Here is a 19,393-nt window from a genome sequence, read left to right as displayed (position 1 = left end):
TAAATGTGTGCGTGTATGCGTTGAGTGAAGCTGAGTGCCTGCCTCTCCTGTCTAAGTATTGCCTGATAACCCCGAGTGACCTGGGTAATGAGAAGTGGAACAGTGGCTTCCCAGCAGGCCTCTGGGCCCGCCTCAGCTAAAGCTCCTCCGCCGCTCAGCCTGCATTATGAAGCTTCCCTCCAGTGTACGCCCGCTAGCCAAACACACCGACAGACAGAAGAGCTTACATCTCAATTTTTAGAAAGTCTAAGGCTGTTTAGATCACATTGCTAAGAGGTAGCTGTAGCCTGCCAGCTTGCATCGTGTGATTGTGAAAGAAAAAACATACAACCAAATAAAAGAAATCCTTATCTATTGGAAAGTATAATAATTTGCATGTACACCCATGTTTTTTTTACTCTGTTAGATAGCTGCGTGTCATGAATTTTATCAGAACAACTCGTTGCTCAAAACAGCCAGCAGAACTGTGTAACATGCTTTATCTTTTCTTCACTATCTTTGTTTAGCTGTGCTAACAACACAATGTTATCTGTTGGTCATACTTACTTGACAACTACAGTAAATCACTCTTCAATTACAGCTAACAGTGTTAGCATGCTAAAATGCTAACGTCAAATGGTGAAAACATTAAACATTAGCATACCGATGCAAACATTGTGTAGTGGTCTCACTTCTGGAAGCTAGTTTTAGCGTCCATTTTTAAAAGTGATTTTTAAATTCATTATCTCCATTGACTGTTTCTTATATCCTTATAAAAATACTGATATAAATTGTATAAATGCCCTGAAACAAGCTAACTAGCTACAAGGTGAATCATGACGACAATAAGATGTGACTGAAGTTTAATGTTGAAGGAACTACTTATCCCATAATGCATTACACATCCTAGATTGCACAGCAATAGAATTTAATCAATTTTTGTATTTTTGCATGATAATAATCGTTTGTTCTTGACTGCATTCACCACTCTTGTGGTTTCTGAAGTTTGGTGCTAACTCAGTCACCTGACATTTGCAGGTTTAAGCACTTTTTGTTAGTACTACAGACATTCACCAATCAGAGATGTTTCAGTTTGGGATTGTTTGCAGAGTAGTTTGTTGAAGCTTTTCTCTTTAGACAAAGTTTGATATCATACAGGGTTGTGGTTTCTAAAGTGCATGTCAGCATTTCTTGGTGCCAGAGCTCGCAGTAAGTCTTCTTTGCATGGTGCAGCATTATGGCTCATAATCAAAACCCTTATGGAAAACATAAATGGGATTTTTGCTTCTTCAGCAGGTAGTGCCCAATGTGGAGACCAGATAATCTCAGATTAGCGACAGTAGTTGTTTACTTTCAGGGTTCCTGAAAAAGTATCAGGAAAGCCACCGCTTTACTTGTTTTGTCTTAACAGAAATCGTTAGGCCATCTGAGCCTAGCAACACTTCAACCAAATTGCGTGAGATGCGTAGACTTGAGCGTTTTTTGGAGCTTAACCCACAATTGACACTAAAAATCATTATACTTTCTCTATAGTCTTTACTGCGACTGGATTTCATTAGTATGACTTTAGCGAGCCCACAGCTGCAACAGGCAGTATTAATTTGCTGGGATACTCATTTAATCCCTACAACTGAGCTAATAAGAAACATATTGTAAGTGAAAAAAAAGTCATGCTAGATAATTTTATTACCAAAAGTCAAATAGTTTTCAGTCCTACCTAATATCATTATGGACTGGTATGATCTCTTTGTTGTCTTTTAAAGGAGGCTATGAAAGAAAAATCCTTGATAAGCAAACAATTTATGCGTTAGTGAAAAGTGTGAACAATATTTTTTTTTTTAATTAACAAACGAAACTGTCACTTGATGTTTATGTGAGAGCAGCAGTATGTAGCCTGTCTCCCTTTGACAGAGCAGTTATGTAACATGCTTCATTGTCTTTGTGTGCTTTGTGATCCTGTATTGTTTATTTTTAATACTCAAACGGTTGTCTGACAGCAGAACAGAGAGAATAATTAAGCAGGTTTTAGTGCTGTGACTCCCCAGTGTTCGTGTGGATTTGTTGGAAACAGAAAACAGCGTTTGAGTCAGAGGTAACAGAAAATGGGCTCTTTAACATTACAGGCATTTGCTTCCTCCCACATCCACATCAAAGTGTCACGTAAGATTCTCTGAGAATGCTAACAGTAGAATAAATCCAGCAACCCCCCACCCCATTTGAACTTTTACTACTATAAACACTTTCCTTCTTCCTGTCAGTGGTGACATTTATTTTAACCTGAGGTAGATGGTGCATAGTTCTGTTTTCCCACTGTTAGCCAGTCATGCTAGCATGGTGCGTTAAAGTCATCGCAGGCCTCGGGGCGAGTAGCTAAGTTGATAATTCATAGTATTTGGCCTTATCAGCAAGAGATGGCCCTGTGCTGTGAGGGGGGGGGATGACACAGACTTAGTCATTTGTTAATTTTATGCCCCTGTGACTGCTGCGTTTCATGTTGTCTGCTCCGCAGAGACCTCTGGAAACTGTGAAGTCACAGTGAGCCCACCAGCCTTCAAACTGCAGCAGCTCTTTTCATGTAGGCTGAATTAATTTCAATTTTCGTATAAAAATCTTTCCTCAAACTCTACTCAGCGTTTACCCAGAAAAACTATTTAACTAAATTAAACACATAGCTGCACACAGAAAGCCACAAAAATGTCATGCTAGTGATAATCAACCTCACCCAGTTCTACTTTGGTGGAATTTAGTCAGCCTGCTGGATTAGAATCACATCAGGCTGAAGGTTTTCCATAGATGACAGGTGTCAACTCATCAGATGAAGCGGCACGCCGTTCATACCAAAGCAGTTGAGGGAGTGATACAGAAACAGCTAATTAGCAAGCTAATTAACTGTACATACCTGAGAACTGGCTTTGGCAGCTTTGTTGATCTACAGTGAAAGTTGTCTGCCTGGTTCTTCCTCAGTGGACGTGCCTCAGTTCTCACTTCAAGAGCTGCGGAAAAACGAGAGAAAAATGAAGTCGGAGAGAAAATGTGCATTGCAGATGAAGAGGAAAAAAAAATCTCAATGTTTTGCTACAGTTTTGATAGTAACATTATGTTTGTACTACATTTTTCCTGCGTAGTTTCACATGGCGTGCACAGAGTGAAAAGTCTTCTTGTACACATGCTCTCTCTTACATGAATAATTAAGTAATTCAGTTCTTCAAATATTTTACTCGTACTTTGTCACAGATAAATAACAGCAATATAGCCATCTGTCTCTGCAGTGAGTTGTACATCCTGTGGATAAACTCTGTAGTCTCTGTTCTGCTCTGCAGAATCTGTGACCTTAAGGTAGTGGCGCATAAACTCTCTGCCTGCTGCAAGTTCTGGTTAAAAAGACCTTCGTCTACCTACCATCGCCAGCTGCAGTATTATTCAATTCAGTTTTATTTATATAGCGCTAAATCACAGCAGCAATTGCCTCAAGTTGCTTTATATTGTAAGGTAAATACCCTAAAATAATTAGGAAATAAACCCCAACAATAAGGCGACCCTCTATGAGCAAGCACTTGGTGAAATGGGAAGGAAAAACTCCCTTTTAACAGGAAGGAAGCTCCAGCAGAAGCAGGGGGTGGGAGGGCAGCCATCTGCTGGGACTGGCTGGGTGACGGGAGGAAGACAGGACAAAAACACACTGTGGAAGAGAGCCAGAGATTAATAATAACTAATGATTAAATGCAGAGTGGTGTGTAAGCACACAGTGAGTGGAGAATAAACACTCAGTGCATCATGGGAATCCTCAGCAGCCTAGTCCTATGACAGCATAACTAAGGGACCGACGGAGAAAAAATGAGATCATCTATAGGCAGCCATTAATATACCTGATCAGCACATGCTAGTATTTGTGACAAAGGTAGAAGAATAATTAGCTAAAGGAACAACAGGCCCTCTCTGAGGAAGTATAAAAGAATATAAAATTGATCATATAATGCTTAAAATAGAGCCACATATAAATAATTTCATGCTACAAATGATCAAAAAAAGCACAAGTCCTGTTAAAAAGATGTGTAAGAATCAAGGACATGTTTCTTTTCTCTGTCACAGCTGTCCCATTCAAGTAGATGAGATAACTTTGGCCAAAATAAGTATTTTTTTAAGCGAAAAAGCTTCCTTTTGAATACTTCTGATTATTTTAATATCTGCTTAATCTCAAAGGCACCAGATTTTGATTAGTTACAAATATCTGTGAACTCACGGGGATTCGTTTACAAAAGAAAATGAGTGGTTTTCTAACAGCTGAATCCTTTTTGGCTTCAGCGGTGGTTATTTTCCCCGCGTGAATCATCAATTTGTGGTTATATTTCCTGCGTTTTTCTCCACCACCTTATGGGGTCAGCGGGGGATTGCGTGAGCTTGTGTAGTAAAAATTTATTTGTGCAGTTGACTGCACAGCAGTTCCTCTGCAAAGGCACCTGTTCCCTGTGAAGGACACAAAAACCAGGATAGGAGGAGAAACGGGAGCGCTAAAGGACCCATCTGTTGCTCATTCAGCAGCAAGGACAGGTGGCTCTGAACTGTTTATAAAGACTTTAATTAATGATTCTCTGCCTTTCTCTCCCTCCTTTCTGTTTTTTCATCTTCGTCTCTCCTTCCTTTAGATTCAGAGACGACAAGGGCTACGTTCTGTACCCTCAGATCGGGGACCGGCTGGACCTCATCTGCCCTCCTCTGGACACCGCCAGGTCCACGCCGGAGTACGAGTTCTACAAGCTCTACCTCGTGTCGACGCGGGAGCAGGCGGACCGCTGCGAAGTGATGGGACCCCCCAACATCGTGCTCACTTGCGACGAGCCCACCCGCGAACGCCGCTTCACCATCAAGTTCCAGGAGTTCTCTCCCAACCTCTGGGGCCACGAGTTCAAGAGCATGCAAGACTACTACATCATCGGTGAGTGGAGGACCCTGACCAAACGCTGGGTCGATGTGTGTATGTGCGCTTACGGGCGTGTTTGTTGAGCCTTATTTGCAGTGTGCGGTTGGTGTCGGTTGGAGGGCGGGGGGGTTGTTATGATTGCATGGTTGATTTCTGATTGTGCCTGAGTGTGTTTGTTTATTTCAGAGATGATAGCGCTGATTGGGCGGGTGTGTTTACAATAATTAGGTTTGAGAATTGCGTGTGATCCAGCCCACAGGCGGAGATACAGTACAGGACATGCACTAAAAAACAAGAAACGCAACAAAACAAAACATTCATGACATTTGAGGATTTTTTCCCCCCAAATGAAGTAAGATGTAGATTTTTTCACTAACTATTTACTCACCTAAAGTTTCACCTCTGTGGGATTAACCACGTTTCAAATGCAATCTGTGTTTTCTTGTCTCTTCTTGCAGTGTCTTTAGATTTGCTGCATGTGTGGGATTTTGTGTTTAGCGGTTAGATTCGTATCGAGATGCTGTCGGTCGTTGCGAAGCCCTCTTTGTCCCACAGCGCCGGGCTCGGGCCTGTTTATTGTTACTGCCAGCCTTAGACGGTGACCACAGATGGTGAGGCGCAGTTTGTTTTGGTTTGTTCAAAAGGCTTGTTTGGAGTTTAGCCGTGCGGATGACCCGATGAGGTCACCGAGGCGAGCGAGGCCAGGTGTCTGTATCGGACGGAACGATCGGCGGGTAAAGTTTGCGTCAACTGAAACATGTGGGTTGTTTTTAAATGCGGACCTGGGGCCAACTGGAGCAATGCACGCAACACATAGGGATCACACTCAAGTGCATGTATACACACACGCCCACGAGTTTCTAGTACAAACACAGGCGCTGTAAAAACACCTCGGGAGTGAGACAGCGAGCAGGATAGACAAAGAAAGAGAGAGCGAGAGACCCTGATTCCCATAGCTCCCCTCCCACGCACCTGCGAGGTCTATTCACTCAGGTGTGCAAATGCTCTTTTCATTTCTTTTCGTCTGCCGGTGGAAAATAAAAACCTAAAAACGACAGAAAGAGGAGAGCTAGGAGGAGGAGGAAGCTGGGACAGAGCTAGAAAGGCAGACAGACAGAGAGAGAGAGTACAGAAGAGACAAAGAGAATGTAAGATTTTTCCAAGTCTGTGAAGTCCCTCGTGCCTTTTGGTGTTCCATATTTGTTCACCTGTTTCAGGTGTGCTCGGTTTTTTACTATCAGTCCACAAAAGCGGCGTGTTTGTGAAGAGAGGCGAGGCTCTGGGCACATTTCTCCTTTACCCTGCGTCGATATCAGCTCACAAGTGTCTCTCTCTGATTAGATGTGAGTGAGCGAGATAGCGTGTCGTGGTGCAGTAAGCCGTCGTGTACTGTATGTACTGTAGGGACGTGTGTATTGGCGTATGTGCGCCCAGAATCTCGCCCTAATAAGTAGGCAGGAAAATGAATGCAAGCCTCACTTCCTGGTAGATGAATCAGTAACGGACTCAATATTGAGAGGACCCGAGCAGCCATCAAGTATCACAGGAATGTTGTCCTGTGGTTTCAGTAATCCGGTTTTGAAGCCTTGAGTTTGGTATTCCGACTCGCAGCATCTTTGTTTTTGTAGCTACAAGCGACCATATTTGTATAAGAAGGCGCACGCTAAGTTATTAGCTAACCTTAGAAAGCTTTAATAGGAAAAACACAATTCAAAAACTGTATTTCTTAGACGTAGATACCTGCTAATTAGTTCCAAGTAACAAGCAAATACAACAGTAGAACGTCACTAATGGCACAAATGTAGATAAAGAAATCAAATGCAGTAACTAGTAGACAGATACTGATATATCCACCTGATAGTCAAAGTAGGCGTGTCCTATGTGATACATAATTTTACAAGGGGCACGCCTTTTATAATACAATTTAAACAGATAAGTCTTATAAAAAAATCTCCTCTTGCTGTTGTCCTGAAAGGGGGGTTTATTTATAGAGACTAAAGTCAGGCTGCAAACTGTTTTATTTCTCACAGAAAGTTGGAAATTTTAAGATGAAAGTCTAAGAGATTGACTCTCTGTTGCAGACTGCCACAAGTGGTCTTTAGAGGAACTGTAGTTTTAATTTTTTTAATAGAAATGTAGACAAAACATGACCTGAAATGTGTTCCCAATTTCATGTCTTTCTATCTTGACTGTTCCCCGTCATTCTTACACGACTGAACAGTTAAAGATGTCGAACACGCCCAGTTCCCTCCACGTAAGAAGAGTCAAAGTAGAATTTAGTTGTTGCCATGAAACATTTTGCGGGGCCGCGTAGGTGTAGGGTTCACATCTTTTCCTCCGACCTTTTATTTCGCTCCCCCTCTCTTCTGTACCCCAACCTGACAACCAGGTGTCCAGAGATAGAAACACCTTTATCTCCACTCACAGCCCAGACTGATCGATTGACAGCTCCAGCCCGATCGATGACGGCTGCAGCACAAGGTCACGCGCGCACTCTCGCTCTCATACGCACACGCAGAGGTTTACTCCCAGATTCGTAGAGAGACTCGGATAGGTGAGGGGGAGTATCCGATCGTAGAGAGCATTCGGTCCTGATAACTTATTGACGACATCGAGAGATCGCTTGTGTTTAGTGAGCAACCGGGCTTTGATCATGTGTCCTTAATGAAGAATCGCACCGAGTCTCTTACCAGAGCTTGTGTGTACTTAATGAGGTTGTGAGATAATTAATAACTGCTAATCCTGCTGCTAATTTAGTGCCACATATCTGCTGTCGCCTGTGTGCTAACCCTATAGGGAGGATATTGCACACGCTGAACACAGCGTGAACTATGGCTTGTCCCTGAATTTAGTTAAATGTATGTTTGCGGGCGTGTGTAAAGGCACCGATGTATGCAGAAGCCTCAGGGAAATCTGGTTTTAATTAACCTATAGCATAGTGTGATTTAATTTGCACACTGCAGACTGGGCACAAGCGAAAAGCATATGCGTGGGAATGCGGCGTTGCTGGCTGGTGGAACAGCAGGAGGAAACTCGGCAGTAGAGGTTAATTTAAAGTTAAACCTATTACAGATTACCTGTAACTTGCTTAAAGCCCACTGGGTGATTAGTTTCCCCTGCAGTTTGGCTCTCGAGTAAACACGCGGTAAATCAAAGCAGAAGCTCCGTGATTTGATTTTCACATTGCAGTCGTCGACAAGTGCCGTCACTGATCATCGCACGGGAAAATAACCCTTACGCGTCGACGAAAATCTCACAAGGAATCTGGAAAAAGGGGAAACTTGTTTTTGCAGTGTCTAACGCGTCACAGATGCTGCTGCTTTGTAATCAAATTACTTGAATCCTATTAAATGTTATTCTTCACTTCCGTATCCTGGGGAGAGGAGCGAAGCAGCGGGGAAATTGATTTGTCATACTTATTGATTGATGTTTGCATTCATAACATGAGGTCAGAGTTTGTGTAAGCCCATTTCTCTGTCACGCTCTCCCGTCTTGTGTTTTGCCGCTTGCTCGTCTTCTCCACCGTTTTAGTTTTTTTTTTTAACCCCTTTTACAAACACACACACACACACACACACACACACACACACACACACACACACACACTCAGTGCATCAACCCCAGACTGCAGATCAAGCCTTTCTCTGCTTTTAATGAATTCTTTGAAATCAGGCGCCAAAGCCTTGTGTAACGCACACTTTATGCATGCATGCATGAGCAGACATAGAGAGTCTGCACAGTTAAAGTGCGGTCTGGATGATGTGTATCCTAATGAGAACTTCAGGAGGAAGCCATCTCCACACAGCTTATTGGATTTACAACTAAAAAGACACTTTAGGGAAATTATTACGAAACTTCCTTTTTTTTCACTTCACTCTGGCGAACCCAAGTTATGTTAATTGTTCCTCTTTTGTTTATCTGCTTTTGGACTTTTGTGTTTAAAAAAAATAAATCAACGTGCTCTCCAGACCGGTTGCTGTGCCTTGCTGGATAATCCACAGACCTCACTATGAACTGCTTTTATCTGAAGCGACAGTCCCAATAAAATCTGAGGACGGTGTGTATTATGGATTAGCCAGAGCTTTTTGTAATTTTGGCGAACATATCCTTAAGCACCCAGTTTCTTACAGATTAATTCAAAGTGACAAAGGTGCACGCTGTATTATCTTGGGAGTGTTTGTTTACAGATAAGCCTTATGCGATATTGAAATGCATTTGCAGAAGAAGGACGAGGACAGAAAATGATCATGGGCTGTATATCAAAGAAGGATAAGCCCGATGCTTTGACCTGTTGGTTTTTGACCTTGAGAACGTTTAAGCTTCTGGTTTAGCTCCATTTTCTGGAACCAGAAGTCACAATGAGATTGGATTATTGAGTGGATCGTCAATCCATCAGCTAATGCTAGCAAATATTATGTGACTTAGATCTCAGATCAGTGGAGGTAAAGCTCCCTCTGTCTTGGTACACCTCTCAATCGACTTTAAACCTTAACAAAATTCAAAAGGATTAATTATTTAAAAATTGATTCAACCAACCAACCAACCAACCCCAGTGAGTTTTTTTTGTATCAGGCTGTAAACATAGAAGTCTTTGAGGACTCACTCACCTCTAGAGGAAGCCTTAAGTGTTCACTGGAAGAAATGCAGTTTTTGGTATGTCTGCATTAGCTGTATTTCTAATCTGAGGTTGGTACTTGTCAAAAATGTTCACTTTCAAAACTTGTACGTTGATCTCACTTAAATGTGCTTTCCTGTAATTCTTTATTGTGTTGTAATTCAATATGGCCCTGGTCCTGGGACCTCACACATAAATTTAAAGCCAGAGGCGAGGACAGCCACAGTGAGATCAAAAAATAGAACAGAGCAGGCATCAGCCACAGCAGACCAGCGTGAAAGAAGAGGCTGAGGCTGAAGTGGATTGCAAAGCAGCTTGCAGCACGAAAAATGACATCACCAGTATGAAATTTGCCAACTCGATCTGTTGAAAGGTATTAGATGAGCCATCAGCTGATGTGGGCTGGCATTCAGATCACCTGATCTTCAGGCCCAGCTTGACTTTTGTGGCCGGCCTGAAGTAATGCTGTGCTTGATTTTATATCAAAAGGGACACCACCCTTCTTCACAATAAAGCTGGCTAGAGCTCATTTCAAGTACCAGGCATGACTGTTGAGTGATGAAAGCGACTGGGAAAGATGGCTAACTCAGAACAAGGGAGACAAAAGAGGGATGGTGTCGGAAGAGACTTTGATAGAGTATGAATATGTTGTGCATGCTGAGGGATCAAAGCTGAAGGGACAGAGCAAATAGTAAGAAGATGTCAGACAGTTGTGGGCCGGTCCTGATGTGCGTGCCTGATGTGAATGGGGTGTGAGTGTCAGCTGATACACCACCAGAGCACACCACTCATCTGGAGTGCGACACTGAAACAGCTCGGTCACTTCCAATCACTGCTGCTGCTGTCAAGGACATGGCAACAGGCGCGCGCACACACGCACGCATGTTTGAACACACACTGACTTAAAGTGAATAATCGCACTCTTGTAGTTGATATACATATGACCTTGCATGTGAGCGAACTCTTTCTGTCTCTCACCATCTAACACACCCACCCACCCGCACGCACAGACACCCACAAATGCCAGTAATCCTCCTCGGTGCCCACTCTAACATATGCACGCTCACATCACCGTACACAGGGGCATTTTCAGAAATGTATGCACTCACACACACTTCGCCACTCCGTGCAGAGCTGTGGTCGCAAACACACACAAAACGCTCTCAAAATAGCTCCCGCGCACCCACCCACACCCGAAAAGACACAGGAACATATGCACAAGTGCGCACAAAGTTTAGTCAGATCCGCGGTGGGGAACGGGTCAGTCGCCGTGGGACTGCGGTGTTGTCGTTGCACGCCGAGACAGATGGCAGAGCGTGTACGAGTGTGTGCACATTTGTGGCAGGTACAGGTATGAAAGCATATGTGGACGTTTTGTGTGTGTGTGACTGCGCGGTTAGCAGGTGCATGTATGGATATGTAGCATTGGCATATTTTTCTGTGTTTGCGCAAGAGCATGAATGACTCCCAGCGGTGTGGTTACGGAGCAGGGCCCCCAGAGCACGGTGCTTGCATTTGCACAATGGCCGAGATAAACAACCTCACCCCACTAATATGAATAATAGAAGGGCTGACTGGAGCCTGCAAACCGAGAAAAAAATGTGTTTGTGCATATTTGTGTGTGTGTGTGTGTCGTTTCTGATTTTTAAAAAAAAAAAAATTTTGTGGGAAGTTTACTGATATGTTGGTGCATGTGTTTATTTGGTAGCTATTTAAATGTCACAGCTTCTCACTCAGCAAATTTGAGTTTCTCTCTCCCGCTCTCTGTTGTATTCCTTTTCTCTATAGTCATGGTTTCTGCTCTCTATCATTTTGTGATTTTTTTTAAATTTTTTTATTGATATATATGTTCTTGAGCATATGTCAGACTTTTAGCCTTTAATGGAAAGTTTTGGACAGGGTGGGGCAGTGTGTGTGTGTGTTTGTGTGGTCTAATTGTTGGACAGCACTGGGTAGCGCGTGCAGACAGGAACGTCAAAGTGTTCAATAATGCAGAAGTACTCTCTGGTTTATTTATCAGGGTTAAGCTGAAATAAATGACACAGAATCCACATGGGGAAGGGAGGGGCGACAGAAAAAAGGGGGGACGTGGGGCGGGGTTGGGGAGGAGGGGGGGGGGGTGTTAAAGTGGAAGAGTGAGAGACAGACCAAGAGAGAGAAAGATGGAGAGTGACAGCGAAGCGGAGAGTGAAATAGAGAGGAGAGAAGAGACAACAGAGGGGAGAGGAAGCAGAGAGAAACGCTGCACTGCAGCCTAAATGAGCTGCACCTCTCTGCCACTCGACATTACTTTATGATTCCCCGTGTGCATACGTGCGTGGCTGTGCGAGTGTGCGGCACGCAAGTTTGTTTGTGACTGCAGTCGGGAGAGTGAAAGTGAAAGATTCAGGGAAAATAATGGAAGGATGGAACTCAGCTGGGTGGAAGAGGTGGGGAATCCAGGGACTCAGAGAAATCTATATCTGTTGAATATTTGATCAAGTTTAAGCCCTCTGATTTGAGCCTCCTGCCAGGCACTAAAGCAACCAAAGACACGGGGGAGAGGAGAGGAAGAGCTGCAGGAAGGAGCGAGAAACAAGATGACCACAGTGAGGGGCTTTCGGCTAGGGTAGGGGTTGTTTTTATACAGATATCCCGCTAGCATCCAAATGCAGCCCTGTATATGCAGTCTTTACTTCTGTCAATGGGCAGAAGAAGGAATAAACTTAGAGAGGACCTACCGTCATCATTTCCAGTAGTTCTGGGCGATACTGCAAATTTTGGTACGGGGCTCGTACTGCTGATACAGATATTATTACCAATACTTTTATCATATACAGGCAGGTTATGCTGGGGAGAACAGTGTTCAAGACTGCAAATTCTGAACATGTTTTAATGACCAATAAATCACCATTATTTTTACTTTCCACAGTAATTAGTTAACACAACTGAACACCCCTTTCACCTTTTCATGGTTTTTGAAACTAGGTTTTTTTGGAGACCTGGAATGTAAATGTGTTTCTCTCTAAAGGATGTGTATTCTCCGAGTTGGCGAGTGGTTGCTGGCTGTTGTTGGGTGGAATCGGCAACAAAGAGGGTGCTGTACCTTTTGTCACCCATCAGACTGCTAGTAGTTCCAGTACACTCACTATCTCACCACCATTCAGTAGTTCAACTTCAAAAAGTTTGATGCAAATGTGAAATAGAGAGAATTTGCCTTTAAACAATAGTAGTGCCTTACCGATGAAGCACATTTCAAAAACACGACTGTGTGCACAACAACTGTCTCTATTTTTGGTTTGCGTTGCACTCTTTCACACGAGTTTTCCATGCAGGCTATAGGCAACTCAGTAATCTAGTGACCAAAGCAGTTTTAATTAGGTTTTCAGTGCAGCGCTATATACTATACCAGTTTCACCTAACAACAGCAAGCAACCACTTGCCAACCAGTCAAGGAATGCACATTTTTCCATAGCAACCAGTGGTTATCAAGGGCCACTGACTGGTCTCTAGGTCTGCGTGAGTTTAGTTTGAGCAATCGATTTCACAGCCTTTAGTGGCGATGTCCAGTAACCAGTCGGGCATAGTCTACTCATTTTGCCATAGTGGGCAGTGTTTGCCACGTAGCTACCAACCAACCAACCAACCAACCAACCAACCTGTGTGACTGAAGTCTAAGTAGAAAACATCAAGCAATTAAAGCCCTCTGAGCTCCATCATTCAAAAATTTGACCATTTAATAAGAGCGTCCACCATTGGAACAATATCATGTCTTGATGATAAAACAAATTGAAAACCATAACAGGTCTACTTTACCGACCTGCTGAGAAACTAGTCATGTATATATTGTTACATTTACGGTAACAGTCAAACTTTCAACCCCAATTTGTTATACAGTTTCTTTTTAAAAGAGTAATCTTTGGTAGTTTAGTAGAAAAACTGAATCGGCTTAGCTGAGAACTGAAGCAAAGTCACAGAAACGGTATGATGTCTGTTTGTCAAAGCCCCATTAGGCTGAAAACAGGTGACAACTGAACTGGTGTCCATCTCATCCTATTCAGGCCTTGAGCAGCGTGTTAGTGGATGTTTCCCACCTCTGATCAGCACTTACTTTATTTAGTTATGGCTGTCAGAGCTTCAACGAGTCAAATTCCTCATGAATCTTAATGTATATGAAGCTTTATAAAAGACGGTAAGCAAATAAAGTGAGTAAAGAGGATATCTGGTTCATTCTCAGTTAATTGCATTTTTCGACTTAAGTTCTGCGACTCGCTGGTGTGCGAAAACTCAGCTGAACTCTTCACCTATTTAATTTTTTTCCTTAGAAATTAAAAATAGGAACCTGCACACAAGCGCTCTCTGCCATTCCGACCACACAGAATAAAACCGTGTTGTACATTTTTCAACCTCAAGTGTGTTTATGCTTTCACATCTTTTGTGGCCCTCGGGGGACATGCCTCCAGTTCGCTCCGAGCCAGCCCTCGACAACTATTTTGAGGTGGACCCGAGACTGCTTTTCTAGCCTGCAACACATTTTTCACACTCTACTAAACACGTTGAATTCTTGGGGCGAACAGCCTCAGTTAAACTCTCATGTGTGAAAATAGCCTCAAATAAAGTGCAAAAGTGGAAAATGGAATAGAATAGGCCAGCAGGGGTTTGGTGCAACGGATCCAACTAATTTCCGCCCAAGAGATAAAGTTTATCTGCATCTCTAAATGGATAAGAGAAAGTGGATAGAAGGAAGAATGACTCTATTAAAAATAATAGCAGTCATCTCAAGTGTTTTAAAGGATTATGCTTGATATTCCTCTGAGGTTCTCTGCATGGGTCTTTAGTGTATTCACAGAAATATCTAAACACAATTAAATACAGTGTGCAGATCCCACAAAACCACTGTAAACATGCACCATATGCTGACACCTATACCGGTGGTAAAAATAGGACAAAGACATTTCTGGTAAAGTAAAACGAGGAGAGGGACCAGAATGAGCTGATGTGAAGTGACACTGGGAGAGAGCGAGGGATATTTGGGCAAGAAAAAAAGAGGAGAGACATAAGAGAAAGGGGAGGGAAAAAAAAGAAGAAAAAAAAGATGTGTGCTGAGTGTGAGTAAGAGAAAGTGACAGATCGCCTGGCCGATTTAGGTCAGCAATCAGAGCTGCGCTACTGTCTGCGAGATTGGCTCTGCGTGTGTGTTTTGGTATGTGTGTGACGTTGGTTCAGAGCTTATGTGTGTGTGGGCGGCGGGTGCATTTGTGGGTGTTTGTGTGGGATTGCGTGATTTTGTACGGAGGGCTGATGCTGCTGTGTGTGTAAGTTTGTGTACTGGGGTAGGGGTTGATTGCATGAGTGAGTGTGAATACGTCTTTCCTGTTAAAGGTCAGACAAGAAAAATCCTTCCCTAATTGGACTGGGCCTGGTTAACGTTGTATGATTCATTTAACCTTCCTACACTGTATGTCTCAGACATACACAAATACACACACAAATACGCATACATTTCTCGTTCCCCGTCGCGACTTGGTGAACAAAGGCATCATTGTGCTGCTACCTTCTGCTGAGGCAGAAGGATGTGTTTCCTGGCAATCAGGCACGGCGGAGGTGGTGAAGGGGGGTTTAAACAAGCACACCTCTCAGCTGACCTCTGCCATCAGTAGAACGTATTACCCCGCTAATATAGCCTTGATTTAGTGCCTAGGTTCACGCAAACATGACCTCTGATCAACATAATGAACATGTTCACACAGACAGATGTGTAGCCGCATACACAAACGTGTGTGTGTGTGTGTGCATTTGCTTGCACACACGCTAATGACATTTGTGTTGAAACGTTTTACGATAACCCGTCTGTCCTCCCCTTGAATTGCTCACCGGTTTGGGAACATACAGTTATTCTTTTTCTCAGTGTGGGCTAAAAATTGCCTTGAGCAAGCGTACGGTTGACCTAGCTTAACATAACAACTGCAAACAGTACAAAGCTGCTTGGTTGACTCTACTGAAAGCAGAAAGAAAGGACCTCTAATTGTTTTTTTAAATTAATTTTTAAAAAAGTCCAATTTAAATCAATTTTGTAATTACATGTTCAAATTCTTGCCTGGCGTTAGCATGTGTTTAGCCTAGCTTTGCATAACGGAAGGAAGTGTGGGTGTGATGACATTTTGACAATAACCATGACATTTTAAAGGCAACTGAATAACCATATGATGTCATTAATACATATTCAATAACATGTATATAAAATATCCAGCACCTTAACCTTCCAGTTAACAAGTTAGCTATAAGGTAGTAGCTAAAAAGCCAGCTAGCTAGTGTATTGTGTATCCACTACTCCTAGACAAAACATGAGGGAGAGATTTATTTTTTTTTTACTTAAATTTTTTTTTCTAAGCCTCAATTTGTATTTTGAGTGTAATTAATTTGCTAAAAATGTACAAAACACACATCAAATAAAGTTAAAGTTTTGGCTAGTAGCATTTTTTTTCCCTCAGCGTTTCTACATATTATACATTTTTCATACAGTGGTTACATCAGATAATTTTTTTCACAATAATCATTAAAAACTTGTTGTGACAGACTTGACTGGAAGCTTATACATAGACCAACTAAAAAAAAAAATGAAATTGAGTTAGAATTGGAATTAGATGTCAAAGGTGTTTAATGTTGTTCCTTTAAGGTAAGGTTAACACAAAGTTGCCATGTCTGGACTTGAGCAATATATTTACTCTACACAGACTGAATTTTAGGTTAATCTCTCATCAAAGTCTCAGGAAAGAAAAACTTATATTCGTGTTTCCCAAAAATATCCAATCATTCCTTTAAAAGAACAAAAGAGCGCAGACACACTGCCGGTGCTGTTTTTGAGGAGAAGAGTTTGTCTCTGGCAAGTGTGAAGCAGCTTACTATGTTCTTGGAGCGTGATTGGACCCAGCAGCTGTTCAGTTGAAGAAGATGGAGAGGAAGACGTAGAGAGGGAGGAGAAAAAGTAAGGGAGCGAGGGAGAGCGAGAGAGCAAATTATAGGGAAAGAGACAAGCAAGAAGAATTTGAGCACACACAAGAAGAAAGGGAGGGACTGGGAGAAGCAGAGGAAGGGTCTGCGGCTGACGGCGTGGTGAAAGAAGGGATTTTTTGTGCTCTGTGACGAGACAGTTGAAGAAGACTTTGTTGACACTCAGAGGAGCAAGAGGGCCCACGGCTCAAAGACACAAGGACAAACAATCAGCTGCAAATCCTTTTTAACCACCATTTAAGCAGCCCTAATTACCCCAAAAACTCCACAAAGAACATCATTATCACGCTGCGCTCGTGCGTGTGCGCGTTGTGTGCGTGCATGCATGTGTTCTCCACTTGTTTATTGAAGAGAGATTCATTAGCGGACTGGATGTTTACTTGTTCTCGACTAATCGTCATTGTTGTGAGATACTTTGGGTGAATTTCACAAATACAACAAGCCATTTGCTGCAGATTTTTTTTGCTTTTGCACCCCCCCTCCCCAGTCAGAAACCCTCCACTTTCATTGGTCAGAGGATCTCTCTCTCTCTCTCGCTTGCTCCCTCTCGCCCTCAGGGTGGCTTGTATTTTACTCGAGGTTCAACCAAAGCCAAAAAACAGCTTAATTTGATGCATGTTGTCCGCTCTGGAGAGCCAAGGGTTTGATAATTGTTTAGAATGCGCCGAACGTGCGAGCCAAAAAAGCCGGGGCACTGGAACGGGCGGTGGACCTAATGGTCCTGATGTTGTCACAGTCCGTGTAAGTCTTTGTGATGCGCCGCGAGGCCAGACAGGGCGAGACGCAGTGGTCGCAAATCAGCAGCAGGGTTTGGCGTCTTGAATGTCACAGGCAGCAGAGCACTGAGTAAGCGATACAGTGGAGAGTTTGAGATGAAGACAACTTGAAGTAGTCCCCGTAGTTCCAGTATTAATCCTCTCTGTTCCCTCTGGGAGGGTGTGGGGGGGCTTATCTTCCATATTAGTACCACACATCTGCTCTTGCAGTATGTGCTGATTATATATTGATGTTGAGGGGGTGGGGGGGTGGATAATTGAATACCCTCGTCATTTCTCCACTTCAGACTATCTCAAGTAGATGGGGGGAGCTAGTTTTTTACTTCTGTGTGTGCACATATATGTGTGTGTGTGCCCATTTGTGTGCAACACCCTTTTGTCCGCCTGCAACCCCCCGGCTCCAGCTTCAGATCCGGGCCCTAACCACGGCTCCAGCCCTGCTAACCACTGGTTTAATATATGCAATTAAGAAGCTAATTAGAGTAATTAATTCAGCCAGGGCCAAGGCCCAGCCTGGCCCCTATTCACAGCTTTGGAACTGCCATAATCCTCCTCCCTCTGCACACACGCATACTAACCACACAAAGAATAACACACACTCAGACGCTGCTATGCCCTCATTATGAGCGGGGTCTTTGTTAGCTGTGTGTGTGCGGTGCCAGAGAAGTCGGAGATGAAGAAAAGGGCGTAAATAAAGACAGAGGAAAAGTGAGGCAGTCAGTCCGCTGTAATGAGTGAAAACAGTGAACTAATTCATTGGCACCTCCAGCCGTGCTCGGCTGCTCTCTTGGTGGCGCTGCGAGGGAAGAGGGCCCCGTTGTGACAGAATAGCATCTTACCTCATCATTTAGCAACAGTTCCGCCGCCGCCGCCGCTTCAGGAGGTCGGCTCGCCTTATTTTTATTGGTTTAACCTTTATTTATCCGGGTTTGTCCGCCTGAAGATTAAAGCACTGCTTTTACTACCATGACCTCGCCAAGAAAGCACCATTACATTATTACAGGTCCTGTTCAAATTATTTCAAGCCTTAATTAAGAGAAAAGACCTATTTATTTTATTTTATTTTATTTTACAGTACAACAAGGCAGGCGGGGTGGTTTGTTAGTCTTCGGTGATTCATATGCACGCCATAAACCTTTGATAGCTTGCATTTGGCTTGGCTCTCGCTGTACAGAAAGAAGAGGCAAAGTAATTCCAGGTTTTGTTATTTTTGGAGTGTGATTAGGAAATGTGTGATGAATTGAAGATTAGAGGAGCGGGACAGATTTACAGCACGCTGTTTTAAATGGATTACTGATAAAGTAATCGAAGAAGTTCTGGCGACGGCGCTCGGGAAGAAAAAGGTCGCTCAACCCACAAATATGACACCGAGTGACAAATTAGTCATAGTTTATTTAGGGTCTGCGCTTTATACGAAATGCTTACACCATTCTGCGTATTTGCTGGGATTTGGGTTGCCTGTTTTTTTTCTTTTTTAACCACTTAGCAGTCCTGTGGAACTGATATTTTTAGCTAAGTACCCCTCGTTTGAAGACATTGACGTTGAAGTGCACTCTCTTTGCTCCCTGACTGCAGAGAGTACATCCCACTTATATCAATCCTTATACCAGCTAATCAGTTCTTGTTATGTGAGTTTTTTTGTCAGTCACTTGGTGAGTGGAAAATATCTTCCATCTGTCATGTTTTGGCATACTTTGGCAGCTTAAAAAGAATTCAGGCCTTTAAAAGAGCTGCTAGCAGTCCTTGGAGGTAAGAGTAGTGGGCTTGTGATCCTGCGGGAGCTTGGTGTTCTGTGCTGTCAGTGCTGTGCGTGTGAATGGCACATTTAAAATATGAATTAGCCTTAGCCGTTTTTACACTGGAACCTGGCACTTGACCCCGTTAAAAGTTTAACTCAGGTGGGAAACTCTTTCTCTGCTCAGTCTTCTCTAGCTCTGTCATTTTGTATGTCTGTCACTCTGTCGCCAGCTCTTTTTCTGCACGAAACCCCCATTACTCTTTTAGACGCTCCCTCTCCCCGTCTTTCAGTTCTCTGCAGCAAGTCGAAAAGCTGCACAGAAAAGCGAGCAGAGCAGAGACGTGCATTTTTTTGTCTCCATGAGAAAATCCAAATCT

The 19,393-nt window shown here is 43.1% G+C and overlaps 1 protein-coding gene across 1 annotated transcript in view; it reads left to right on the top strand.

Moving 5' to 3' along the window:
* Nucleotides 1-19,393, top strand: part of efnb3b (ephrin-B3b) — a 90,497-nt gene that overhangs the window by 37,800 nt on the left and 33,304 nt on the right. Inside the window, exon 2 of the mRNA XM_005939197.3 lies at nucleotides 4,623-4,912. Within this exon, the coding sequence (XP_005939259.1) occupies nucleotides 4,623-4,912 (290 nt within the window). The remainder of the gene's footprint in view (nucleotides 1-4,622; nucleotides 4,913-19,393) is intronic.

This window comes from Haplochromis burtoni, unplaced genomic scaffold (assembly GCF_018398535.1).
Source record: "Haplochromis burtoni strain Fernald_Lab_line unplaced genomic scaffold, NCSU_Asbu1 Contig_265, whole genome shotgun sequence".
Taxonomy (NCBI): domain Eukaryota; kingdom Metazoa; phylum Chordata; class Actinopteri; order Cichliformes; family Cichlidae; genus Haplochromis; species Haplochromis burtoni.
Note: the sequence above shows the minus strand (reverse complement) of the source record. Positions and strands in the feature narration are given on the sequence as shown.